The sequence below is a fragment of the Porites lutea genome, chromosome 6 (assembly GCF_958299795.1).
Source record: "Porites lutea chromosome 6, jaPorLute2.1, whole genome shotgun sequence".
NCBI lineage: Eukaryota > Metazoa > Cnidaria > Anthozoa > Scleractinia > Poritidae > Porites > Porites lutea.
The window spans coordinates 24,883,496-24,906,771 of record NC_133206.1 but is presented as its reverse complement, the minus strand read 5'-3'; the positions used below and the strand labels follow the sequence as shown (position 1 = coordinate 24,906,771).

The 23,276-nt window shown below is 39.6% G+C and overlaps 1 protein-coding gene across 1 annotated transcript in view; it reads right to left on the bottom strand.

Annotated features, from left to right (window-relative positions):
* LOC140940206 (sushi, von Willebrand factor type A, EGF and pentraxin domain-containing protein 1-like) overlaps positions 1–23,276 on the bottom strand; it is a 111,047-nt gene that overhangs the window by 26,306 nt on the left and 61,465 nt on the right. Inside the window, exons 15-22 of the mRNA XM_073389125.1 lie at positions 16,733–17,246; positions 16,269–16,614; positions 13,987–14,270; positions 13,391–13,627; positions 12,796–12,989; positions 11,414–11,557; positions 10,980–11,118; positions 10,424–10,453 (exon numbers count right to left, since the gene is read on the bottom strand). Coding sequence (XP_073245226.1) covers positions 10,424–10,453; positions 10,980–11,118; positions 11,414–11,557; positions 12,796–12,989; positions 13,391–13,627; positions 13,987–14,270; positions 16,269–16,614; positions 16,733–17,246 — 1,888 coding nt within the window. The remainder of the gene's footprint in view (positions 1–10,423; positions 10,454–10,979; positions 11,119–11,413; positions 11,558–12,795; positions 12,990–13,390; positions 13,628–13,986; positions 14,271–16,268; positions 16,615–16,732; positions 17,247–23,276) is intronic.

Here is a 23,276-nt window from a genome sequence, read left to right as displayed (position 1 = left end):
AATTGCGCCTGAACGCCTAAATAAAGTAAAAAGATGTTCGTTACCATTGTCTAATTTAAAGTTAAAACTTTACTTGGAAAGTAAGTACGTTTTCTTTCGCCTTGTGCCCGTGAAGCAAATAGGGAGACATGTTTCACTGATGACCGTTAAGTCTCTGCTGCAGACCTCCCTTGTTCGCTGCGTGGGATTCAATTAGTCCCCGAATCTGTCGCATGCTACCTGTACGCAAGAGGAGTGTTCATCGAAATATTACATAACGCTAAGGACCTGTAAGAAATACTTCCACAGGTGTCAATTTGCAATGTGCAATTTTGTTGAATGAAGAGGATAGACAGGTGATTATCTGAAAAGCGGAAGTGGAGTGTATGGCACCATTTTAAAGAAATTACTTCCAGTTGGCTTGTTAGCTCAATTGGTAAAGCGCTGGACCGGTATCGTAGAGGTCAAGGGTTCGAATCCCGTACAAGCCTGAATTTTTTCAGGCTTTCTTTTCGCAACTGCAAAAGTTGTGTCTATAACTGCGATGATCTTCTTTCATATAATAAACTCCCAAAAGTTGCAGAGAATGTCTCACTGCAGAGTCCCGACTATGGAAGGGTGTTATGATGTTTGAGTCGGAATAACACTTTAGCTTTAGGGCAGCAAATTGCTCGCTGAACACATTGAACATGTGAGTCACTGTCCCCTTCATGGCCTGCAATTGGAAAGCAACGGGAATGTTTGTTCTTTCCAACATTAATTGCTTCACGTTCCAGTGTGAATGTTTCATCAACAAGGACAATCTATTCAAAAAGAAAAAAAGGCTTTTCAGGGATAAATTATATTGTTAGAAGGTGGTCATCCTCTTGCTAGGCATCATGGGAAGGGCTCGGGGAGACACGTTCGGTAATGGCGCGCGCTGAGTTGCTTTTGCAGATCGTAACTGTTAAGAGATCCAAAACATGATACCGAGAGTTGAACAATCACTGAATATTCTGCTGCCATCGATCTAGTGACTTTCTGCGCCTGGAGTCTGTGAGTGTGGAATCTCGTCGAAACATTACAGCTCATACATCTTCGCGCCAAAACCCCTCAAAACCCCGAGGTTGAGTGCATCGTGTTTTCATAACTATCTGTGCAAATTCACTGGAATTTTTGTGTCTGCTGAAACAAACTTTGATAAATTTCTCCCCTGCTGCTGTAAAACATTTCGGAAGAAGGTGCCGAAGCTGTGGCCCCAGGTCAAATCCCAAGATTTTATACGGGAAAGATCATGAACTTCGAAAGAACAAAGTTCGATTCCCGCCGAGACAATCGCCTCGAAGCGCTTAGAGCCGTCAAAAAGAAATATGTTTAAATCTTGAAAGGCCGACGTCTTGTGAGCAGTTCGAGCGAATGAAAGAAAATGTATTTTGGTTGACGACTGGCTCGGTCCTGAAGGGTCAAAGATCTACGACAGCTTAGAGTTTGGTTTTGAGTCGAGGATGTAAACGACTACGATGATGAAGACTAAGTTGGAGCAAGCGCTGAGTCTAAACTGTCCAGAATTGCTTCGAAGAAGTTAAGTGAACGAGTCAGTGCAAAAATCTGGAGAGACAATTACTGCCTTTATTACTGATTTGCTGCTGTTAGTGAAATACTGCTATAAAAGAGTAGACAAGTGAGAGATCAGTTTGTTTACTGTGTATTTGATGAAGAACGAAAGAAAAGATTGCTAAAAAAGGAAACAATCTCACAAGAGTTGATTTTATTACAATTGTCAAGTCTTACGAAAGCACTAAAATAGAAGTTCAAGAGTGCAGTGCAAATCGACCTCTATAAAAGAGAGCATAAGCGCTGTTTCTAAAGATAAGCCTAAGAACGTTCTCATGTGTAATTACTGTGCCAACAAAAAGGGAGCTCATAGATTTTCAGACAAGAGACTCCGCCCCGCTTGGGGAGTAGTCTGTAGAAAATGCAAAATCAAAAATCACTTTCCAGACTCAAAGGAGTGTAAACGATTACAAAAACGAAGACAAGAGAAACATAAGATCCAAAACAATCAAAATCATTTACCAAATTCAGCAGTTTGTACTGAGAGTAGAGGAAGATGGCGAGGATTACTATCGTGGAGTTCTTGACCGCAAAGTCTGTGAACTTAATCAAAACTGTGACGACAAGAAAGCTTTTGCAAACTTGCTGCTGTCGAAGAAAATAATTTCTGTTAGATATCAGATAAAGTCTGGTTCTACAAGTAGCGTTCTCCCTATGAAGAAGACATAAAGACCAAGGACATAAAAGGTAGATTATAATATCAATGACTTTAACACTGCAATCAAGTCTTTTCTTTCTCTATATGATGAAGAAACCAAAATTCAGACACTGGGAACCAGAGAAGCCTTTGTTCTAAATCTTGCAACCAATGAAGAAGTGATCATTCAGTTTCGAATTGCTGACAAAGATCTTACACCCCACATCGGTCTAAATGAATCTGAAACCCTTGAACTGATTGAACTCTTTCGGAAGAATATTGCTGTAGTAGAGTCAGCTAAACCAAATGTCCCTCTTACTGCTAGTGAAGTGACAACACCACTCACCTTGGAGAGCATTGCGACTTATTACCTTCAAGTCTTTGATGATAGTATAGCGCCGTTTGAGGGTGAATCTCACTCCAAACAAAAATGCCCCCAGAGAAATCTATTTCTGTAAATAACAACTTTATTGCTAAAGTAAAAGACCTCTAACAGCAAGGTATAACTGAGAGAGTGACTCAGCCTACCGAATGGGTAAGTGCTTTTACAGTTGTAAACAAACCTTTTGCTAAGAATGAAATTAGACTGTGCATAGACAGCATACCACTGAACACACTTTCAAACGACCTGAGTACCCAATTTCAACTGTTAATCATCTGCCCACAGAAACGGGCAATAATAGAGTATTCTCTTCAGCTGATATCAAGACTGCCTTTTGGCATTAGATGCAGAAAGCTCCTTACTGAGAAACTTTAATACCCCTGTTAGACGGATGAAATGGAAAAAAAATGCGTTAGTGTGACATTAGTGTATCAATAAGAATTTCAAAGAAGAATTGATGAGAATATAGAAGGATTAGAAGATGTAAAAGCCATAGCTGATGGCAGCTTGATCTGGGGTGATGGTGAAGGCATCGAAGAGACAATAGGTAGCCATGGCAAGAGATTACTTGCCATGTTAGAGCGATGCCAGCTCACCCAAAGAGGCCAACCTATACAGTATGCATCGAGAAAGATCATTAACTGACACTGAAAAACGATACAGCCAAACTGAGAAAGATATGCTAATTATTGTATTTTTTCTCACTAGATTTCATACCCACACTTATGGTAGGGAAGTGACATTCTATAATAATTACAGACCCCTTGCTGCCGTACTGAAAAAGCCTGTCGAGGATAACCCTGTTAGACTCCAGCGAATGATTTGTGGAATCGCATAATTGAGTAAAATCTCGCATTCTGATTTGTTAACGAAGCGATCAGGTATTTAGTGTGGAATTGCGAGTTGAAAACGAGGCTAAGTTATATTGTTTCGCATCTACGTAACAACTATCGTCAAATTCTAACACAACAACTGCAAAAAAGGTTTTCTACAATGTCATTTTAAAATATTTTCAAAACCATTGTCACCTTTTGAAGAGTTAAAAACAAACAAAAGCGTTTTTTATAGTGAGCCGGAGGTTCTTCCTTGTTTTGAACTGAACTACAAATTCTCGAAGAGGCATAAAAAACCTCTTTCGCTCGCGACAACGAGAAAACAAGAAAATCTTGTGAACACGGCCCAGAAAATGGCTAGCCAAAGTTCAACCAAACAAAACGGAGAAGCGACAACGGGGGAAGTGTCGGGGTCGATTGTCACATATACAGAAGAAGAAATAAATACCTTCAAAGACGACATGGCCCCTGAAAACACGAAAAAGAGTACGCCGCTTGCAATCGTCCTGAATAGTGATACTTAGAAAAGTACAAAACAGAGCTGAACTTGAACAGCATTTCTAAAACATTTCAAGGTACTTACCATATATCAATCGCGCCGTTAAACTTTTAGTTCTTTCGCTTGGACACTTCATTTCTTTCAGTTTTGCCGCCGAAGAGGTAAAAGGTGTAAATTATTTTCCTTCTCGAGCAAATGACCAATTTGAAAAAAGATGTTATAGATAAACGGCTTGTAAATTCAGTGAAATATACCTCTATTTATCCTTACGATTAGTGTGAAACTTGTTTACATGTTAAATAGTTTGAAAACAAATGTAAAAACAAGCACAAGGTACAAAAAAAGTTGTCGAAGGTTCAAACGTGCACGACAACCATCGATCTGACACAAAACCAGTTTGCCAGATGGGGAATTCAAGATTGTTACAGACTTTGGCAAGAACTACGACTCATGCAGTTGAATTCTAGCAATTTTAATTATGCCAACGAAAGAAGGTTAAAGATACCATATCTTTACCATATCACCACCAAAGTAAAGGAAAAGCTGAATCCACTGTGAAGATTGCTAAAACTTTGCTGAAGAAATCTGAGAAACCAAAATTATGTCCGTATGAAGCATTTTTTGGCCAGTACAACACACCTAGGCATGACAACGTCTACCACACAAAGATTCCCAAACCGTCGAACAAGAACTGAAATACATATGCAATACTGCTGTCACCGGAGATTGCAGAAAAACATGATTGCAGAGAAAACTAAGAAAAAACAGAAATCTCAGGCTTATTATGGCCAGACTGCCAAAGACCTAACTGAGTTAAAGCCTGGAGATACCGTTAGAGTGAGGCCGGAAGGTCTGCTAAAAGAACAAGAGTAGAAGAAAGGAAGGGTCTTACAGAATTGTGGATACCGTTCGTACGATGTTAACGTGGATGGTAAACTACTCAGAAGAAACCGTGTTCATCCTAAGGAAGATATTCAAGGCAAGTCAAAGAGACCAAACGATCCTCGAAATCTAAAATACAGAGACTGACAAGCAACTGCTGTTAAAAAGAGTGTGAGGCCATCCCAAGAGATCGCAAAGGCTACGGCCATGCCTACGACTACGTTGGTGACCACCATTTCCTCAAAAATGCTTTAACGGTACATTTACCTTTACAGTTCCGCTAAACTGCACTGTTTCGATGCAATCAATGTGCATTGCAGCGAGCGCATAAGTTCTGTATAAAGCTTTCAGCTGAAGATATAGATTTGCTTTCAACGAAATGCAGTGCAGTTAAAAGACGCCATTTTACCCTGATTTTCACCAAAATTATAAAGTTCTGATCTCACTTACACCTACAATAAAACTGTATTGTCATAATTGACAAGGGTTTTAGAGATGCACATATACCAAATTTTCTTCTAAAATAAAAATTGCCGATGATTTTTCATAGTTATTAAATAAACAACTTTCTAGCGTTAGAACGTAATTTTTGATGCAAAATTGCCAATGCAAGCAAGATACATAACTGTGCTTCGAGGGTTGATAATCGTTCTTTGACATTTTGTGCATTGTGCTTTAGTCCTTGACGCACCATTTAAGCTCGATTAAGGCACCATTTAAGCTCGATTAAGGGACGATTTTAAGTACGATAAATGCGCCATTTAAATGCGAAGAAAGAGACGATAATATACCTTTAAAACGAGTCATAGTTGTCACTAAATCTGCCCCCGACCTTTAAAAACCGAATTAAGACTCCATGTGGTTGTCCATGTATTTGCCATGAACCTTTGAAATGCAGTTTTCGTATTAGAGTTTCTGAGTGTAATTCTTTTGTTTTCTTTTGTGTTTTCTCAGTTATTACACTTTGTTTCCTGGGTTAATGAAAATCCTCATACAAGTCATGCTTAGGATGCAGAATGAGTTCAACCAACAATGCAAATGTAATAGAACGCGTGTTAAACAACAAAACCATCTTTAATCAAGTTCCAAGTTCTGTCGATCCACGTTGCTGATTTGTGTCTGACAAATCAAGTTGTTTAATGCCAAACAATTCCAGTACTGCTGAATAGCTCTTTAATTAAAAGAAATCGGAAAATTGATGTGTTACAAGACATACTCACCTTATAGCTTGGAATGAAATCGTGACACAATTCGGCGAATGCGACTCGTTGCCAACCCAGTTTGCGCGGTTGCTGAGCCAGGCCCACATGCTGAAAATTAACCGGGACTACCGTGCGCTCCTAGTTTCATCAAATGGAGAAAATTTTCGCATACTAACAGTACGACGATACGATACTTTTTCTTTACGCGGGGGACATTAGGGTGCCTCCTCGGGTTCCGGCCTCTGGGCCGGAATCCTGCGGGGGCAACAAAACGTACTTACGGCAACTTCGTAGTGGACCTATACTCCATGCACAATGAAAGAAAGTTCTGTTTACACCCAGCCTGGAATCTGCTATCTGCAGTCCGTGAAACTAAGCATCGATTTTTTCTGAGGCAAATGCACCGGCTTTGCACTGAATGAACAAACGGAAGGGATCGACTGTTTTACGGGTGGGCTCTTCCATTATTTTCCAGGTTTCCTCGAAACGCAACCATATAAGGTAGTGTGAATATATCACATCACACAGTAATCTTCGAAAAAAGAGCACCGAACAGCTTCTAACAGATTTAACTTCTATCCGAGGCTCGACGCACACACAAAAAGCTGTAACTCCAGGCTCGATCAAAGCACGATCTGTTAAGCACGATGAAGGCTCCATGAATGCTCGATCTTAGGCTCGACAGACGTACGATAAAGGCACGACATAAGGCTCGATGAAGGCTCGTTAAAAGCTAATTTATACAACAGGATAAATTGGAGTTAATGTGATAACAATAAACCCGCCCTTACCAGTAGTGGAATCAGCTCACTTCCTTTCACGGGTCAGTTCCTGCATGCGACCCCTGTCACACTAATTGTTTCGCTCAGCCAATTAGATGCCAGCTATAACATGTACAGTTGATGCCTATATTTTCGCGCCTAGCTCAGCAAAATAGCACTTCATATTCTTCTCTTCGTGGAACAAAATGTTTGTTACTTACAGCCTGGATTTTTTCTTCATGAATTGGAATTTTTGCTAAGCTGTAATTACGAGATCACCGTTTAGGAAGGGCTACCTTGATCTTCCAACTGCATACAAGCATTAGGCGTTAGAGATTTTCTGGACAGACTTTCCACGAAGAGATGTTGCACCGCCGCTCTTGGTCAAACTCCGTCCTTGGAACATTGATCTACAATCGTGCAACCGTCCTCTCGAATGTCGCTGCTTTCTCCTCTTCTTGAACTTTCGATATCCTGTCGCATGTACCGTCACTTTAGCCTTTTCGACTCTCTCGGCTGGCACTTCACGGTCAAGGTTCCTCCACAGCAAATCATCTTAGCCCAGTGTGTCTTCCTTTGGGATCAGAGTTGCTCTCTCATGATTCAGGTGCGGTATTTTTCTGGTTTATCGATAGTTAACTTAATATTCTTATTATATTGTGCCTCGAACGACATCTGTTTTTGCAATATTGTGTACATGTGACTGTACTGAGCGCTTTGAGACATGGAAAGTTATTTTTGAGTTCACTTACTGTATTATGAAGAAGGACTGGGCGCCGCGGCCTCTGAAATTCACTTTATTCAAGTCCCGGGGATTCAAGTATTATACATGTCCGTGTTTTTATTATGCTCTTACTATAGAGTAAGACAGAATACGGACTGTTAAAATCAAATCTGTGACGATTGGGTCTTCGAGGTTTTTTTTTTTTCAAATAATGGATTGAATTTCAGTTTTAATTCTTTATTCACATCTAACATATTATGAGTTGAGAAAGATACATGAAAAAAAATCATCAAGGTCGGTTTCACGCTTCGCACGTGCAGACTGCTCCTTTAAAAAGGCTCGTTTTACAGTATTCGAAAATCAGAAATTTCTTTCGTTCTCTGGATCATAAAGAGGAATTATAAGCTAAAATTTTCAGGGATTACCACCTCTCAGGGCCTGGGGATCAGGACCCCAGAGAGAGGATTAGGACCTCTCTTTAGCCTGGTTGTTGTGTTGTTGTTGCGTGATAATGTTTTTATTGGGTGAGTCCTCTCTTTCGGAGCTCACCTTTCTTGTTGTGGTTGTCCCAAGGGGGCCTGGGAATTAGGATCCCAGAGAGAGGATTAGGACCTCTTTGTAGCCTGGGGACTTGATGGTTTGTTTTGGTTGTCCCCAGGGGGCCTGGGAATTAGGATCCCAGAGAGAGGATTAGGACCTCTCTGTAGCCTGGGGACTTGATGGTTTGTTGTGGTTGTCCCCAGGGGGCCTGGGAATTAGGATCCCAGAGAGAGGATTAGGACCTCTTGATGGTTTGTTGTGGTTGTCCCAGGGGGGCCTGGGAATTAGGATCCCAGAGAGAGGATTAAGACCTCTCTGTAGCCTGGGGACTTGATGGTTTGTTGTGGTTGTCCCCAGGGGGCCTGGGAGTTAGGAACCCAGAGAGAGGATTAAGACCTCTCTGTAGCCTGGGGACTTGATGGTTTGTTGTGGTTGTCCCCAGGGGGCCTGGGACTTAGGATCCCAGAGAGAGGATTAAGACCTCTCTTTAGCCTGGTTGTTGTGTTGTTGTTGCGTGATAATGGTCTCATTGGGTGAGTCCTCTCGTTGGGAGCTAACCTTTCGTTTATTTGTTTATTGTTTATTGTTTTGTTTGCCAAAAATTGTACAAATCAAATAAAATCTAATTACTTTAACTCTCATGGCGAGGAAGGCCAAGAGAAGCCACCGGGCTTATAAGGAATGGGCTACCTCAGTTAGATAATTAGAACAAAATATTATCATAATTACACATGGGAAAATCAATGGCAGAGCTACAGTAAATCTTAAAATAAGTATATTAGATAGTCGTACTAATCATATTTCTAGGCTAAAAAGAGCGAAATGGCAAAAAGAAAAAAAAACAAAACAAAAAAAACAAAACAAAAACAAAAAACAAAAAAAAAACAAAAAAACAAAACAAAACAAAAACAAACAAAGAAGCGAAAACAAAAACAAACAAACAAAAAAAACAACCAAAAAAAAAAAACAACAACCAAAAAAACAAAACAAAACAGAGCAAAAAAAAAAACTTGTGGCTGTCCCCAGGGTGCCTCGGAATGTACTATTGTCATTGTTTCAATAATTGGGTTGAAACCATAAATTATACAGCTACTTTTAGTAGCTTACAAACAACAACCATGAGCATGTGTATTCCGTTTTATCTATGAGGAATTGTTTAAAATTTTGTCAATATATATCGGGTTCTCACATCTCAGTATCTGGCCCTGACTTGAGAGATACACCAGTTGCATCCAGTTTGTGTAATTAGTCAATTAATTGTGCTTAATTTACAGACTGATCCTTTGTTTTGTTATTTGTTATTGCATATCTCCTCATCTGCTTGTGGAGGAAGTCTTAGGCCGCTGACCAACTTGTTGCTGTTCCTGGTTAAGTCCTCAGCTGATACCTAGTCGATGGGACATTTGCCCAGTCTAATCTTACACGAAATGTTCAAGTAACATGTGACCAGTGTTTCAAGTGACATTTGACTCTGGAAATAGCCCTACAATTCCTGTTGTTCGTCTATGGGGAATACCCCTTTGGGGTATTTGTGGGGATGAAGTGCTCCCATACAGGTCACACTTTGCCCCATAGACTCTTGTTACTCCTTAAACCGGGGAATTAGACATCAAGAGAGGTCTTTCCACCTCTCCATTACCCAAGGGGGATTATCACCTCCACTCACAACCTTGGGGGATTATCAACCCCTAGAGAGGATTATCACCTAGCTTCTCACTATCCTGGGGATTATCACCCCCAAGAGAGGATTATCACCTCTCACTATCCTGGGGGATTATCACTCCCTAGAGAGGATTATCACCTCTCCCCTTGTAGATTTCGGACTGTTGCACCAATATGTAGAGAAAAGTGACCTGCTGTCCATATTTGGAGTACTTCATCCCTTACCCCTTTTCCCCATAATAATTCTGGTCTAGTTACTTGCTTTATCTAAGGGGTTATGGGTTAAGAGCATTAATGCACGATCTCTGCACCATCAATGGAATTTAAACTCGATGCACGTTTATCGGCTTCTTATCCACGATGCACGATGACAAAATTTGATCTATTTTGCTACGGCAGTGATCATCATGACGGTGCACTTAGTGCTACCGAACCTGCTAAATGTACTAAGACGGAACTTATTACTGTTAAACGAACACTTTCGGGACGCATAGTGCTAAAAGTAAAATTGTAAATTTTAGTGGAGGGAATGTGTTAGAGGGTTGTAATGCGGCTAGGGTTTGAGCTGAGTTTAGTTTACTGTTCGTTATATAAATATATATTATATAAACTACAAAATTTATATGCGTTTAAAAGTTAACTATTGACTTTTCTCCCTTCCTGGCATTTCCGCTAGACGGGAGACTCACGTAATAAGTTGATTAGAATTTTTTTGTAATTTGAAATTACCTGTGATAGAGGGAGGCGGAGGAATTGGGTCTGGAAAAGCAAAAAGACAAAGAGAAGGTTTGCGTGTAAACTATATGTAATGACTTACACCTTCTGCACATACAACCTACAGTCTTCAAACTACATCATTGTTTGAAAAAACAAAGTTTATCAAATTATGGAACTAATGTAGACCCAAGTGGGGAGGTTGGAATCCATTTCTTATATAACTTGCAAAAACATTTCACCAAAGGTCGTAAAGAAAACTTACAGAAGCAACAGATTCAAATGACATCTTTCTATCCATTTGCTTCCCCGTGAATCAAATTGTCCATCCATTAAATACATCTTGGTGGGCTGCTCATATGATATCTCAAAGGGTTTTATACTCTTTGGGCTAAATTCACCAATAGTTACAATAAAACGAACTATATACTACGACGCTGCTTCCATGAGCAGTTGTCGTGGAATAACTTTCTCTGAATATCAACGTCTTTCTCATCGTCGTACACGTGGAAGTGTGTTCATACCGTATATATTTATATGTATATACCTGTTTAAGCCGCAAGTGTATTACCTGCCAGACAGCCAAACACCTCCACTCTCATAGTTATTCTACCACTCCAGGCTTGAGGTTTGAATCGAATCATTTTTGCTGTAAACGTTTGCACCTCTCTCTTTACCACTGAGTCAGAATCCACGTTACCTGTTAAGGTCTAGAGGACAACAGTCCAAGTATTTAACATAGTTTGTAACTCAGCGAAAGGCTTCTTAATAAATAATATTATTTGGTTTGGAAGTACTAATCTTCACTTAATTGGAAGCCTGTATCAGGTTTTGTACAATACATGTGGGTAAGTAAGACACTTATCCTGGCTCTTTTTACGCAAATATAATGATTGTTCTTTTAACTGTTCTAATCTGTAACTTGATAGCTTGGATGGTATAGAGTAATCTGTTAGTTGCTACAGTCATACTATCTTTTCAATGGTCGGGACATTTCTCTCTTACCTGCACTGAACCTACTGACGCGTAATATTGCCATGTATTTCCATCCATACTATATTGCAGTTTATATGACGTGACCCATTCTGATAAGCCATCTCCACCTTGGGTAGCAACACCCGTTACTTTGTAAACATCCCCTAAATTTATCTAAACATTGAAGAGAAAAGAAAGACTTCATGCTGGGTAACTGAGTCGTCCAAGGCCCCAGTCATATGTAAACGTCATATGTAACGCCGATGTGTGGTGTTGAAATGCAGGGTTTGATTGGGCTAAACGTCATACATTTTAATGATAAGAAAATTCATAACCATCGACTACATACTTTGAGATTACATTTCTGGGGAAAATTTAAATTTAAATGTTCAGTTGTTACGTAGCAACTGAATATATCCATATAGAGGTTTGCACGATAAATTCTTATTCTTATTATTATTATTATTATTATTATTATTATTATTATTATTATTATTATTATTATTATTATTATTATTATTATTATTATTATCTTTATTGTGAAAGGTTTGAACCCAGGAGTCATTTCAAAAGTAGTTTGAGTTTGATCTTCCGGGTGAACGTAGTCCTGAATAGGACTTTTCCTCATGATCATACCCTTTCAACAACAACAGTCCTATTCATGACTACGTTCACCCGGACGATCAAACTCAACCTACTTTTATTATTATTATCATTATTATTATACTGTGCGTCGAGAAACGTTTCAATGTGACGATTTTTGTAGAGAAAGTGAGAGTTTTACGGAGTAATTTGAAGATGTTTCGCCCGTGATAAGTGTGGAAGTATTATAAGTGGTTTTCGGAAGTGTTGTGATTGCCGCGAAAGTTACTTATTGTGTGATTTACCGAAGGCGTTGAAAGACAAAATTCAGGAATGTGGTTGAGCTCGTGTTACCAGAAAACTTTGTGTCAAGCATAAAAACGCTTCGTAAGTGTTTAGCGTGGGGGACTGTCTTGGAAAGCCTATTCTGTGCTCAAAGATTGTGGATTTTAAATCTAGTGTTGTCGGCAGACACTTAGCTATGGGCCTCATGGTTTAACTGACTAGAAGGTTATACCTTCTGGACGTTTCAAATGTTGTTAATTTCATCGCCAAATCCTGTCACTTCTGCGAGAGAAATTTACCGTCTGTTGCCAGCAATGAAGTTGTGATTGTTAAGCCTTAGCTAGTGACTTTTAACTGCTTTCCATTTGACTTAGACGTCAAATTGTGAAAATGCACTTGTAATTTCTTTAGCCACGTTTTAGCAGTTTCAGTCAGATATATAAAATATGTATCAGAAGGATGATAAGAATTGCAAATACTTAGTACATAAATGAACTCACAAAACATGCAAGCTTATAAAGTTAATGAATTTTACGTCCGCATACCTGTAAATACTGCTGCTGATCAGATGTTTGCGGGCTCCATCCGCCCCTACTGTCCACGACTCCTTGCAAACCACTGGCCTTCGGCGAATACAGTCGCGCTACATACGGTCGACTGGTAGAACTGAGTGATGACGATGCTGTCATGGCCGAATCAGGGATAGCTTTGCTTTGTACACCAAGTGTTTCAATGCAGCCTACAAATAACAAAGCGAGTATTTTTTGAGTGGAAGAAGGAACCTCTAAGAAAAAAGAGAGGGTACGAAGCTTTTTTTAAAAGTTATCCTCTTTCTTAATTATGATTAAATTATGAATAGAAGAATAAAAGGAAATCACGGCCAAAAAGGAGGTATTTCATTCGATACACAAATTCCTCCAGGTCGAGATCAGCTACGACTCGTATTTCCAACGCAGTTCTTGGTGTCTGGATATCAGATGAGTTTTATTTATTTCTTCTAAAATTTTTGATCCAATGAAATAATGTCTCTCCGATAATTCTGAAGTTGCAATCAAAGCATTTCGTATGTTTTCACTGGTTATTTTCATTTAGCTCACCATGCTTATAAGCACTTTTAATTGGCAACTATCAATAACTCACTTATTTGATAGAAGTCGAATCCTTTAACTTCCGACACCACCGCGTCGTCTGAGTCCGCACTACTGAGATAACAGTTATTGCCAGTCCTGTCATGATCAAACGACCTGCATGGAAATGAGGTCTCTTTCTCACAAGCATCTGCACACTGAACAGCGGTCATCCCTGACACGACTTTATCATCGTTGCTTGATAGACGTTTGTCGTTTTTCACGGAGAAACGTCTCAAAGGACTGGTGACTAAAAGAATTGACGAAAACTGTGTACATGAAATTTGAATTCACACAACAGCTGCTGCCAGCCAGGCAGAATGTTAGTCTATTGTTTTAAAATACGCATTGAGTAGAAAGAATTTAACCCAAACATCTTTAAATTATGTAATATGATATTGCTGGAGCAGCCAATTTTTTCACTCCCTGCTCCCAATCCCCCTATCCGCCCCCCTCCCACACCCTGAAAAAAAAGGGAAAAGAAAAAAAAAAAGTTAAGCGGGTCATGATATCTCTCTAAAAGACGTGCGACTTTCAATTTTTGTAACAAAAGTAATAATCAACCGATTCATGGCTCAGTTATCACGAAGTCACGAACATTCAACTCACAGTTGCATGCATGAGACTTTGAAGTCAACTTGTATACGCCTTGCAAGCCCTCACGAAAGTCTGCCCAAGCCTTGACATTCCCATGCTCTACGTGGTTACAGCTCCTTACTAGATTATAGATGTCTTGGGGCGAGAGGACTTTGTTCCACACGTTTAACTGACTCAAGTCTCCGGTGAAAGCCTCCTCGGGACTGAAAGATCCACCCAGAGCATCCTGCTCCTGTCCAAGTACCATCACACCTCCCCCGTGGATCTTCGCTCCAGACTGAAATGCTTCAGAGTATCTAACAAACGTATAAGTATTATTGTTTTTGTAAAGTAAAGTTTAGAAAGTAAACTCAACATAGTTCTTTTGAATAATTAATAAAAAGTTTTAGTATGAAACCTATGTATCACTCTTTCCCATAGAAGTGATGGAGTGAATAGGTTATCGACAGATTTATAATTATAAGTAGGTTAAGTATGATCGTTCGGGTTTATGTAGTCCCGATATAGGTCTAAGTTAGTAGGTTTACTAAACTGGAACAAAAACCACTAAATCATAGTCAACAGTTACCGGTACCGTACAAACGACTTTTTGGGGAGCTTAAGGAAACGAGAACGGCAAAAAAGCAATAGGGTTATTTAGAAAAACAACAATCTTGCGGGTGCATCATGCTTTTTAGTACATTTCCTTCCCGTCACTGCACGACTACGACGAGATAATGCCTATTTTCACGTTTTGTGCAGAACGTGAACTTCGATACAGTCTTTTAGAATTTAACTCCAGAAAAAATTGTCAATATCTGAGGAATTGAACGAGGTAGAATAAACGCGAAAACGTTCGAGGCAGTGCCACTTTACTTTTCAAGTGACGTTTTAGTAGCTGTCGCCGTCGTTGTTGCTTAAAGCCTGGTTTTCATCTGTCGGGGACGTCATTACCAATCCCCTACATTGCTGGGCTCCAGTCCCCTATCACACATAAACATGGCGTCTCTGGGACAGACTTGTGGCGATTATCCGATACATTGACAAAATCTGGGACGATCGGCAAAAAGTAGAATCCCCGTTCGTCTGGGATTTTCCCGACATATGAAAACCAAGCGTAAGTTCCCTATTGACGGGCTCAAGAAAAATTAACTACAAGACTAGAATGACTGGACAACCGACAATTTGACTGACAATTTACGACTGTTTAACTTTGATCCAAACGCGTCAATGACATTACCAGTCTTCATAGCCAATGACATCACGGCTTAACTGACAGACGACCAATAACATCGCGACTTAATTAAACATTCAGGTCAATAACCAGAGTTTAATACCATCAATTGACGTGATACAACTCAATTTGACTCTGAAGATGACTACCGCAAGGGTTGTCGAAACGTTAGTCATTGTCAACAACAGTCCTACTTAGGACTACATTCACCCGGACGATCATACTCAACCTACTTATGAACTGACCCCTTGGTTCAAACCTTTCCCAGATTTATAATTACATTGCGTTCTGTAAATTTAAAACTTACTTGTCGGCTTTAGGCACTAAGGCCCGTTTCAGATGCGGCTCCTCTCATGTGCCGAACCTAATTGAATTAGGTCGGACTTTGGAGCGACATATGGTGCGGCAGCTAATTCATACGGCGTACATGTGTCGATCCTAACCTTTATTTCATGTACCGAGAAAGAGAAAGGCCTGGGTCCGATACCACATTTTATGTTTTGTAGATCTCTATTTTTGCAGGATTGATTTAAATAATTTTATTCGACCTTTTCGTGCTCTTCCGTAACTTTTCGAAAATATGGCTCTCAATATGCGACTGAAATGCGCTCTTTCCAGCCCTTTACAGTTTCATCATTCTCGAAGTCAGAACAAGGAAAACAGAAGTATTCCTGGCACAGTAAACAGGTATATTTTGTATTCTTAAAATAAGAGGAGCAAGATTGTTCTCCTTTACCCTCCATTTTCTTCAATTGAGTCCTCTGTGCATGGCAACTACCTAAAAACGAGTGGGATTGTAGGAAAATTTATAAATTTAATGTCTCCTTTAGGTTCGGCACTTGAGAGCAGCGCCGTATGAATCAACTGCCGCTCCAATGTCGAATAATGCGACAGACTCTGTCGAGCTTGGCATTTTTGCCGCACTAATTTAAAACTGCCGTACCAAATTGATTCAGACGCCGCTCTTTTGCCGTACTTAATTCATCAGTTAGGTTCGGCACATGAGCTACATGAGTGGAGCGGAGTCTGAGCCGGGCCTAAGGGTACTACGCAAGGGAGAGTACTTTTTAACCAGACTAACCTCTTTGCTTCTCGACCATCTTTGTAAAAGAACCATTTCCCACCGTTACTTTCCCACGTGATAGCCACATGATGCCACTTGCCATCATTGGCTGACGTACCAATAAATAACTTTTTGTTGTTTATGTGCAAAGTGAAGGCGCCATAATCTTGAATCACGAGTGTGTTGTCTTGAAGTTTGCCGTCCACTATGTTGGAGTACGACAAAGGTGTTCCTGGGTTTTCTGTGTCATCAGTTCGAAGCCAAAAGGCTATGGTAAAAGCGAGCATGTCTGGAATGTTCTGCACACTTGAAGAAGATGTGGCTGCTCGAATTGGGAATGACAAATCAAAATTGGAACACAATCCTACCAAAACAAAAAAATCACACTCAATTTGAAGTCCGTAAACGAACCTTTTAATAGCTTTTAATTCAATTTCTTAACGTTTCCTAGTAATGATATTTTAAGTAAGAAAATAACTTACTTTTTGTACAGTTATCTCCTGAGTATGTCGGCCCGCAGATGCATTCAAATCCATCCACCTTATCGACACACTTGCCGCCGTTTTTACACGGATCTAACGAGCACTCGTTAATGTTCGTCTCACAGTTCAAACCTGTGAAACCATCTTTACAGGTACAAGTATACCTATATTCTCCATCTACGCATGTTCCGTTATTCTGGCAAGGACTGTTCAAACATTCATCAATGTTTATCTCGCACTGTACTCCTTGGTAGCCAGGCCTGCATGAGCACTGATAACTTTCCGCTAAACTCTTACATGTGCCATGATTTTTACAAGGGAACGAAGCACAGTTGTCAAGTTTTATTTCACAAAATTTTCCGCCATAACCAGATTTACATTCACAAATGAAGTCAGGAGGTTGTACAACGCACGTAGCACCATTTTGACAGGTGTTTAGGCCACAAACTTGCGATGGAACGTCGCAAAGCGTACCGCTAAATCCTGGAGCACAGATGCACTGGTATCCGTTCACCTGCCAATCACGAGATCAGATTAGTTTGTATTAAGCTTGATTGCTGGTCTTTGAACTTAGCGAGGTCATTTTTAAAATTTACTTTATTTTAAACAATATTTAGTTAGGGGTGCCCAGTTCAGCGAGGCTGGTTTGAACGGGGGCCTGATGAAAAGAAAAAACAGCCCAAAGGACAACAGATAAAAAATGGAACAACTAAGTGTAGCAAAAGTATTGGAGACACAATATGAATTGGCTTAAATCTAAAGTGCCTTTTTAGGGCAAACCCAAACTTATTTAAATCATCCTCTCTCTGATCTCCTCAGGATCAGAGGAAGCGTGTTCCAGATCTTGGCTCCCCTGAACCTAAAGGAGCCCTGGGCTCAGTTATTCGAAGGCCGATTATCGATTAACTCGGGGTTAAATTTAACCCGGGTTTCTTTCTCTTGTGTTCAAAAGCATTTTTTCGGATAATTTTCTCGCTAGGAAGCTGCTGGCCCTGGACATGCCGGTTGGCGTATCGTTTTTCTTACAGATCGCACGCAGAGAGTCAAATAGGGAGAAGATTGCTGAATGGAGGAATGTACCGGCAGGGGTGCCTCGGGGAACCAAGCTCGGGCCGTGGCTGTTTATTCTCACGATTGATGACATCAACACCAGAAACGCGGAACTGTGGAAATACGTGGATGACACAACTATTGAGAGTGTGTTGACAAGAAGGAAGACGGCCGTGTCCAATCTGATGTGGAAGAACTGATCGCTAAGTCTAACCAAAACAAGTTCCAGCTAAACGAGTCGAAGTGTAAGGAACTACAGATTTCATTCGCTAAATCAGCCGCGGACTTTGCTCCCATTGTTATCAACGGGAAAGCAATAGAGGTAGTGTCCACTGTTAAGTTGTTAGGTCTAAATATATCATCCGACCTCCGGTGGAACTGTCATGTTGCTGAAATAAGTAAAAAAGTAGCGAGTCGATTATATTTTCTTAAACAACTGAAGAGAGCGAATATTCCCGCCAAAGATCTGCTAATCTTTTACTTGACCTGTATCCGCCCAGTAACGGAATACGCATACCCGGTGTTTCACAACGCGCTTCCTGCATATGTATCCGCAGAGCTAGAACAGCTACAGAAGCGCGCCATGCGAATTATTTTTCCGTTTGTACCATATAGCGACGCATTACATCAAGCCAACTTGGAGACGCTCTCTCGACGCAGGCAGTCTATCACAACTAAGCTTTTTGCTTCCATCACTTGTAACTCCATAAACCATAAACTACATGAGCTCTTGCCACCTCGTAACAATTGTGAATCCAATTTAAGACGAAAGAGGAATTTTAATGTCCCTCTGGCTAAGACGGAGAGACTTAAGAACACATTTATATATAGCAACTGTAATTAAATTTTTAGCTACATATGTGCACATTTTTCCTATATTTTTTCTCATATTTTTCTTAGATGTTATTATTGTAACGATTAATCTAATTCAGCTTTTGGCTGCGATTTTAATGAGAATAAACTATCTATCTATCTTTCTGTTATTTTTAGAGCTTCCAGTCATCAACTTGTAGACAAAAAGAATTAAAGCTGAAACGCTTTTTAAGCTTTCAAATCTGAATTCAAACCTTGCGCTAACCCTGGGTTATCTCAACCCAGCTTTGAACAACTCGCCCCCGGTACTTAATTGTCCTAACTAGCTGCAGACGGAGCAAACCTCTATGGCGCGTGTTGTATGAATGGAATGGATAAATTCACTAAGTAAATATGCTGGAGCCAGGCCATGAAGGCTCTTAAACACTAGCATGCACTTTAGATAGTCCCGGCGGAACTGGAGCGTAGGCCAACCGAAAGTACACAGTTTCACAATCACGGATATCTCTCAGCCTTCAATAATACTGGCGGCACGCCCATGCAGCTTATCCAAGTACTCTCGGTCAGTTTTACTGAAGGAGTCTCATTCGACAGCGCAATGGTCGAATACTGGAGGTATCATGGCGTTAATATAAAGATTTAGTCTGGGCTAAAAGCGAAACTCCCGTTAAAAAATTTATGATTTGAATCAAAAAATAAACTTGTAGTCCGCAAATCAGTTAACCTTAGGGCACATTCATGTGAATTTTGAAGAAAGGCTAAGTGCTTTTAGCGAAAAAGAATTTGCAAACAGTTCAAGGGTTAAATTTTACATCGCGTTAATAGTCTTTATGTACCCACAAAAAATAGCAATCATCTTCGATCACAGTAGATTAGGTCTGGAAAACAAATTCTTCCTTAACAAAATAGCCCAGTCGCCCACCTACGACCACCTTTATTTTATAAGGTTAATTGGACAACCCCGAAATATAATTTTCTGCTATAAAGGCCGATTATAAGACAAAATAGTCCTCGGTGGCAGCCAATTTACACCTTTAACACTTTTGTCTAAAAGGGAAACCAAAATAAAAAATCAGCCCAGATTTCATGTGTTCGACAAGGTTACTTTATAAAATCTCGCCAACAAATCTGGTGGCGTGTAAACCAGCCTTTTATACTTTTTATACATCACATCTGAGATACACAGTACTACCAGGGCGGATAAAGGTTGGACGGTGAAACGAGCGCTCCGCTCTTCATTTAATGTGTGATGCGGAGTAGGACTGGCACGAGCGCTCTTTCCGCGCTTCCGGTGCGCTTGAAAGCCGGCGAAATTTTCCTTCATAGAAACCGGAAATGCTATTTTCTTTCTGTAATTTCAGGCTACAATGTTAAATAGATAAATTCGTTTCATAACAATATCAATAAACAGTTTCATATGTTTGTGTCTGTACGTCTATAAGTCAAACTTGTTGGTCGTATAATGCCAAAATTTGAGTTTTATTTGAAAGTGTTGAATACCTCCCCCTTCCACTAAATATCACCTAATCGTCTTTCACCGTTTCGTTTGCAAAAGCTTAACACTTCTTAACCTCAATTTTTACATATGTTAGAGGGGGATAAATTTTATATAACATAACAAAAAATTAGATTGATATATATTGATATAGTGGCGTTGTACTTCTTCAAACTTTGCTTCTCGGGTGCAACGCCCCATGGCGATTCGCGCAATGCGTTGCAAATCACGGCAGCAACCGCATGTAAACAAAATTTATTGAGGTTAGTTGTAAGGTTTTTTCTCCGTTTTTCTCTCTAAAACAAAACAAGGTAAACAGTAAAAACTGAGGGGAAACTAATTTGAAGTTTCGAAGTAACAGAAAGACGTATGAGATGTTTTTTCAAAATTAAAAAGAAGGATGATGGTGATTGAAATTAGCATAATTTCACCTTGCACGAGCTGCACGCATTTATAAAATACACGTCATCTACTGCTGTCTTTTAGTTTTGCTTGGGATGACATGGATGAGATTTTCCTTCGTGTTTTGGACAGTACTTAGTTGTTTTAGTTTTGGAATAACATCGACATTGGCGAGTAGCAGAACGAAAATATAATTCAGTGGTAGAGTCATGGAAGTAATAAAAGAAACCCTTTGAAAGAGATGTTTGTCTACTCCAACTAAACCTCCCGCAAAAAAATAGCAACACTTGCCTCTCGGAGGCAGCGTACCAGCATAAAGTAACGAGGAAGAAGTGCAAGAAAACAAATCAAGCTGCCATAATTCAGTGACAGCGGCAGTGTCTAATGTACAAACCACATCGCAAGCCCTGACCGAAGTCGAAAACAAGCGACATTTCTAAGCAGAGTCCCAGTCCACTGCATCACACCTTTTTGCTCGGACGCGCTCGTTTCACCGCCCAACCTTTATCCGCCCTGGTACTACATGTAAGATGCGCTGTTTTTTTTTTTATACAGACCTCGGACAGATTTTGCTCTTTTTTGCCCTATTTTTAAAAACCTGTACTTCTGCAGTTTTCCACAATTTTGCAAGACAAATTGCACTCATTCATTATTCAGGACGATCGAAGCACGCGCTTCCTTTGCACAACAAATCACAGAATTGACTACATTATAAAACGTTTTCATGAAGACTGTTCAGTAAGAACAATCTGCTCCTATATGGCATGTAGGGTATTAATGCTTTAAAAAAATCGAAAATCAACTATAAAGCCCAACGGTTCTCACTTTTGATAAGCCCCATGCAAATTTGGCGTGCAAAGCTGTTGAGTGATTGAATGATTGAACGTTAATAGAGTTACGCTTGAACATAATAAAGAACTTGTTATGTTTATTTGTTATTTATGGTTTTGTTAAGCTTATGTGTAATCTTTAATCTTTAATTTAATAAACTATATATAATTGTCTATTTCCCAGTTCAAAGCGATATATATCCATTTGGTTAAAACCATTATTATCAAAATTAAAAAGACGACTGGAATTTTTGAAAGATACCATATATTGCCCTGGGCTGCTGAATGTGTCTTTCGTAGTTATTGTTATTTTGAGAATTGTGAAATTTGAGTATTGAGCTACAGTCTTTATTTCACGTCCATTTGAAAAATTGAGTTGGCTTGTAACTCTATTATTTTTTTAAAATGGCAATTCCAAACATTTACAACGTATGGATTGAAGTTTAGCAGTTTTTGTCTATTATTTTGTTGGCTCAATTTCATAGGCTCTATGAAAGTCATAAATTTTAGCCGCATCTATATTACTTACACTCCTTGTAGTACCATAAGCGATGACGTAATTTACCGTAAAATTTTCTGGATAAGTCTGTAAATCGGTCTCATCTTGGAGTATATCGACTAACGAATGGAGCTGGTACAAAGGGTCTACGCAGTTTTCCTAAAAATTGACTATGACCCGATGATAGTACATAAACTCTACACATAAACTCTCACTAGACTTATCTATGACTGAATTTTTTCACCGCTACATTTCCAATAGTCAATCCTTTGGATGTTGCCTTATCAATTGAAATTCTCGATTTATGTCAAAGTTGATAATTAACAATTATTCTTTGAAATCGAGGTGAATAGTCGCTAAATATTTACCGAGGCGCGAAGCGGCGAGGTAAATGTTCCTAAAGCCACTATTCACCGAGATTGAAAAGAATAATTGTTTTAGTATATACACACGAAGTAATCTGATTTGATTGACGGATCAAATCACGCGAAAGATTAAAAATAGATCTTTGCAGAATTTTCAAATATGGCAATTCACAAGTTTATCACTTCGCAAACAACAGCGTAACGGCTTAAATGGAACCGTCAAAAGTTTGAATTATTTCGTTTCCTGAGAACAAAAGTAGAGCTTTGTTGTTTTCTGTTGACTCGCCAAGTTTATAGCCAAAAGGGTTTGTTGCGTCTTTCTTCGCATGAAGTGCTGACAAAAATCACGGCTCGGTTGCTCGAGGTAAGAGGTCGTCTTCCTATGTAATTCTTTTTCCTATTTACTTGAAACGTAGAATTTTTGCAAACATTTGCTTTCAAATTTGTTCGTCATAAATAAACTTCGATTTTTGGACCAATTTTCTTGTGAGGAAACGCTGAGTTCACGAAACAGCTTCTTCTACGCGAATAAACGGGAGTTGCAAAAAATCCATCGGGCACAAAACTCAGCTACAGTAAATGGAAAAACGCCGTTTTGAATCCTTCCAAGTCATTTTTTGCCTTAAAAAAAGTCAACCCTAGCATTTCGTCGACTTTCAAAAGATGTTCTCTAAAAAAATGGGGAAAACACCGAGCTCACACATTATCTACTCGCTAGGAGGTGAATATTGTTGATTAGTACATATACACTTCAGTGATCTTGGTAATTCAAGCAATCTGATTGGTTAGCTATCTCGGACTATGACGTTATATTCACCGCGCTAGGCGGTGAATATAAAGCACAACAAAATCGCTTTCGTGAACTGGGTGTTTTCCCAAAGTTTCATAGTAAAGCGTTTTTGGAAATACACGAATATCCAAGTTCTGATGACTTTGATGGCAAGAAAAGACTTCATGGTGTTTAAACAGCGTGATTTATTGTGAAGTGGTTTACTGTAGCTGACTTTTTGTACACTCGAAGCTATGTTTACCACTACAGAGGAAAATGAGGTCGCTTTGTCACTGTTTTGTGATTTCGGGGTTTTCTCGC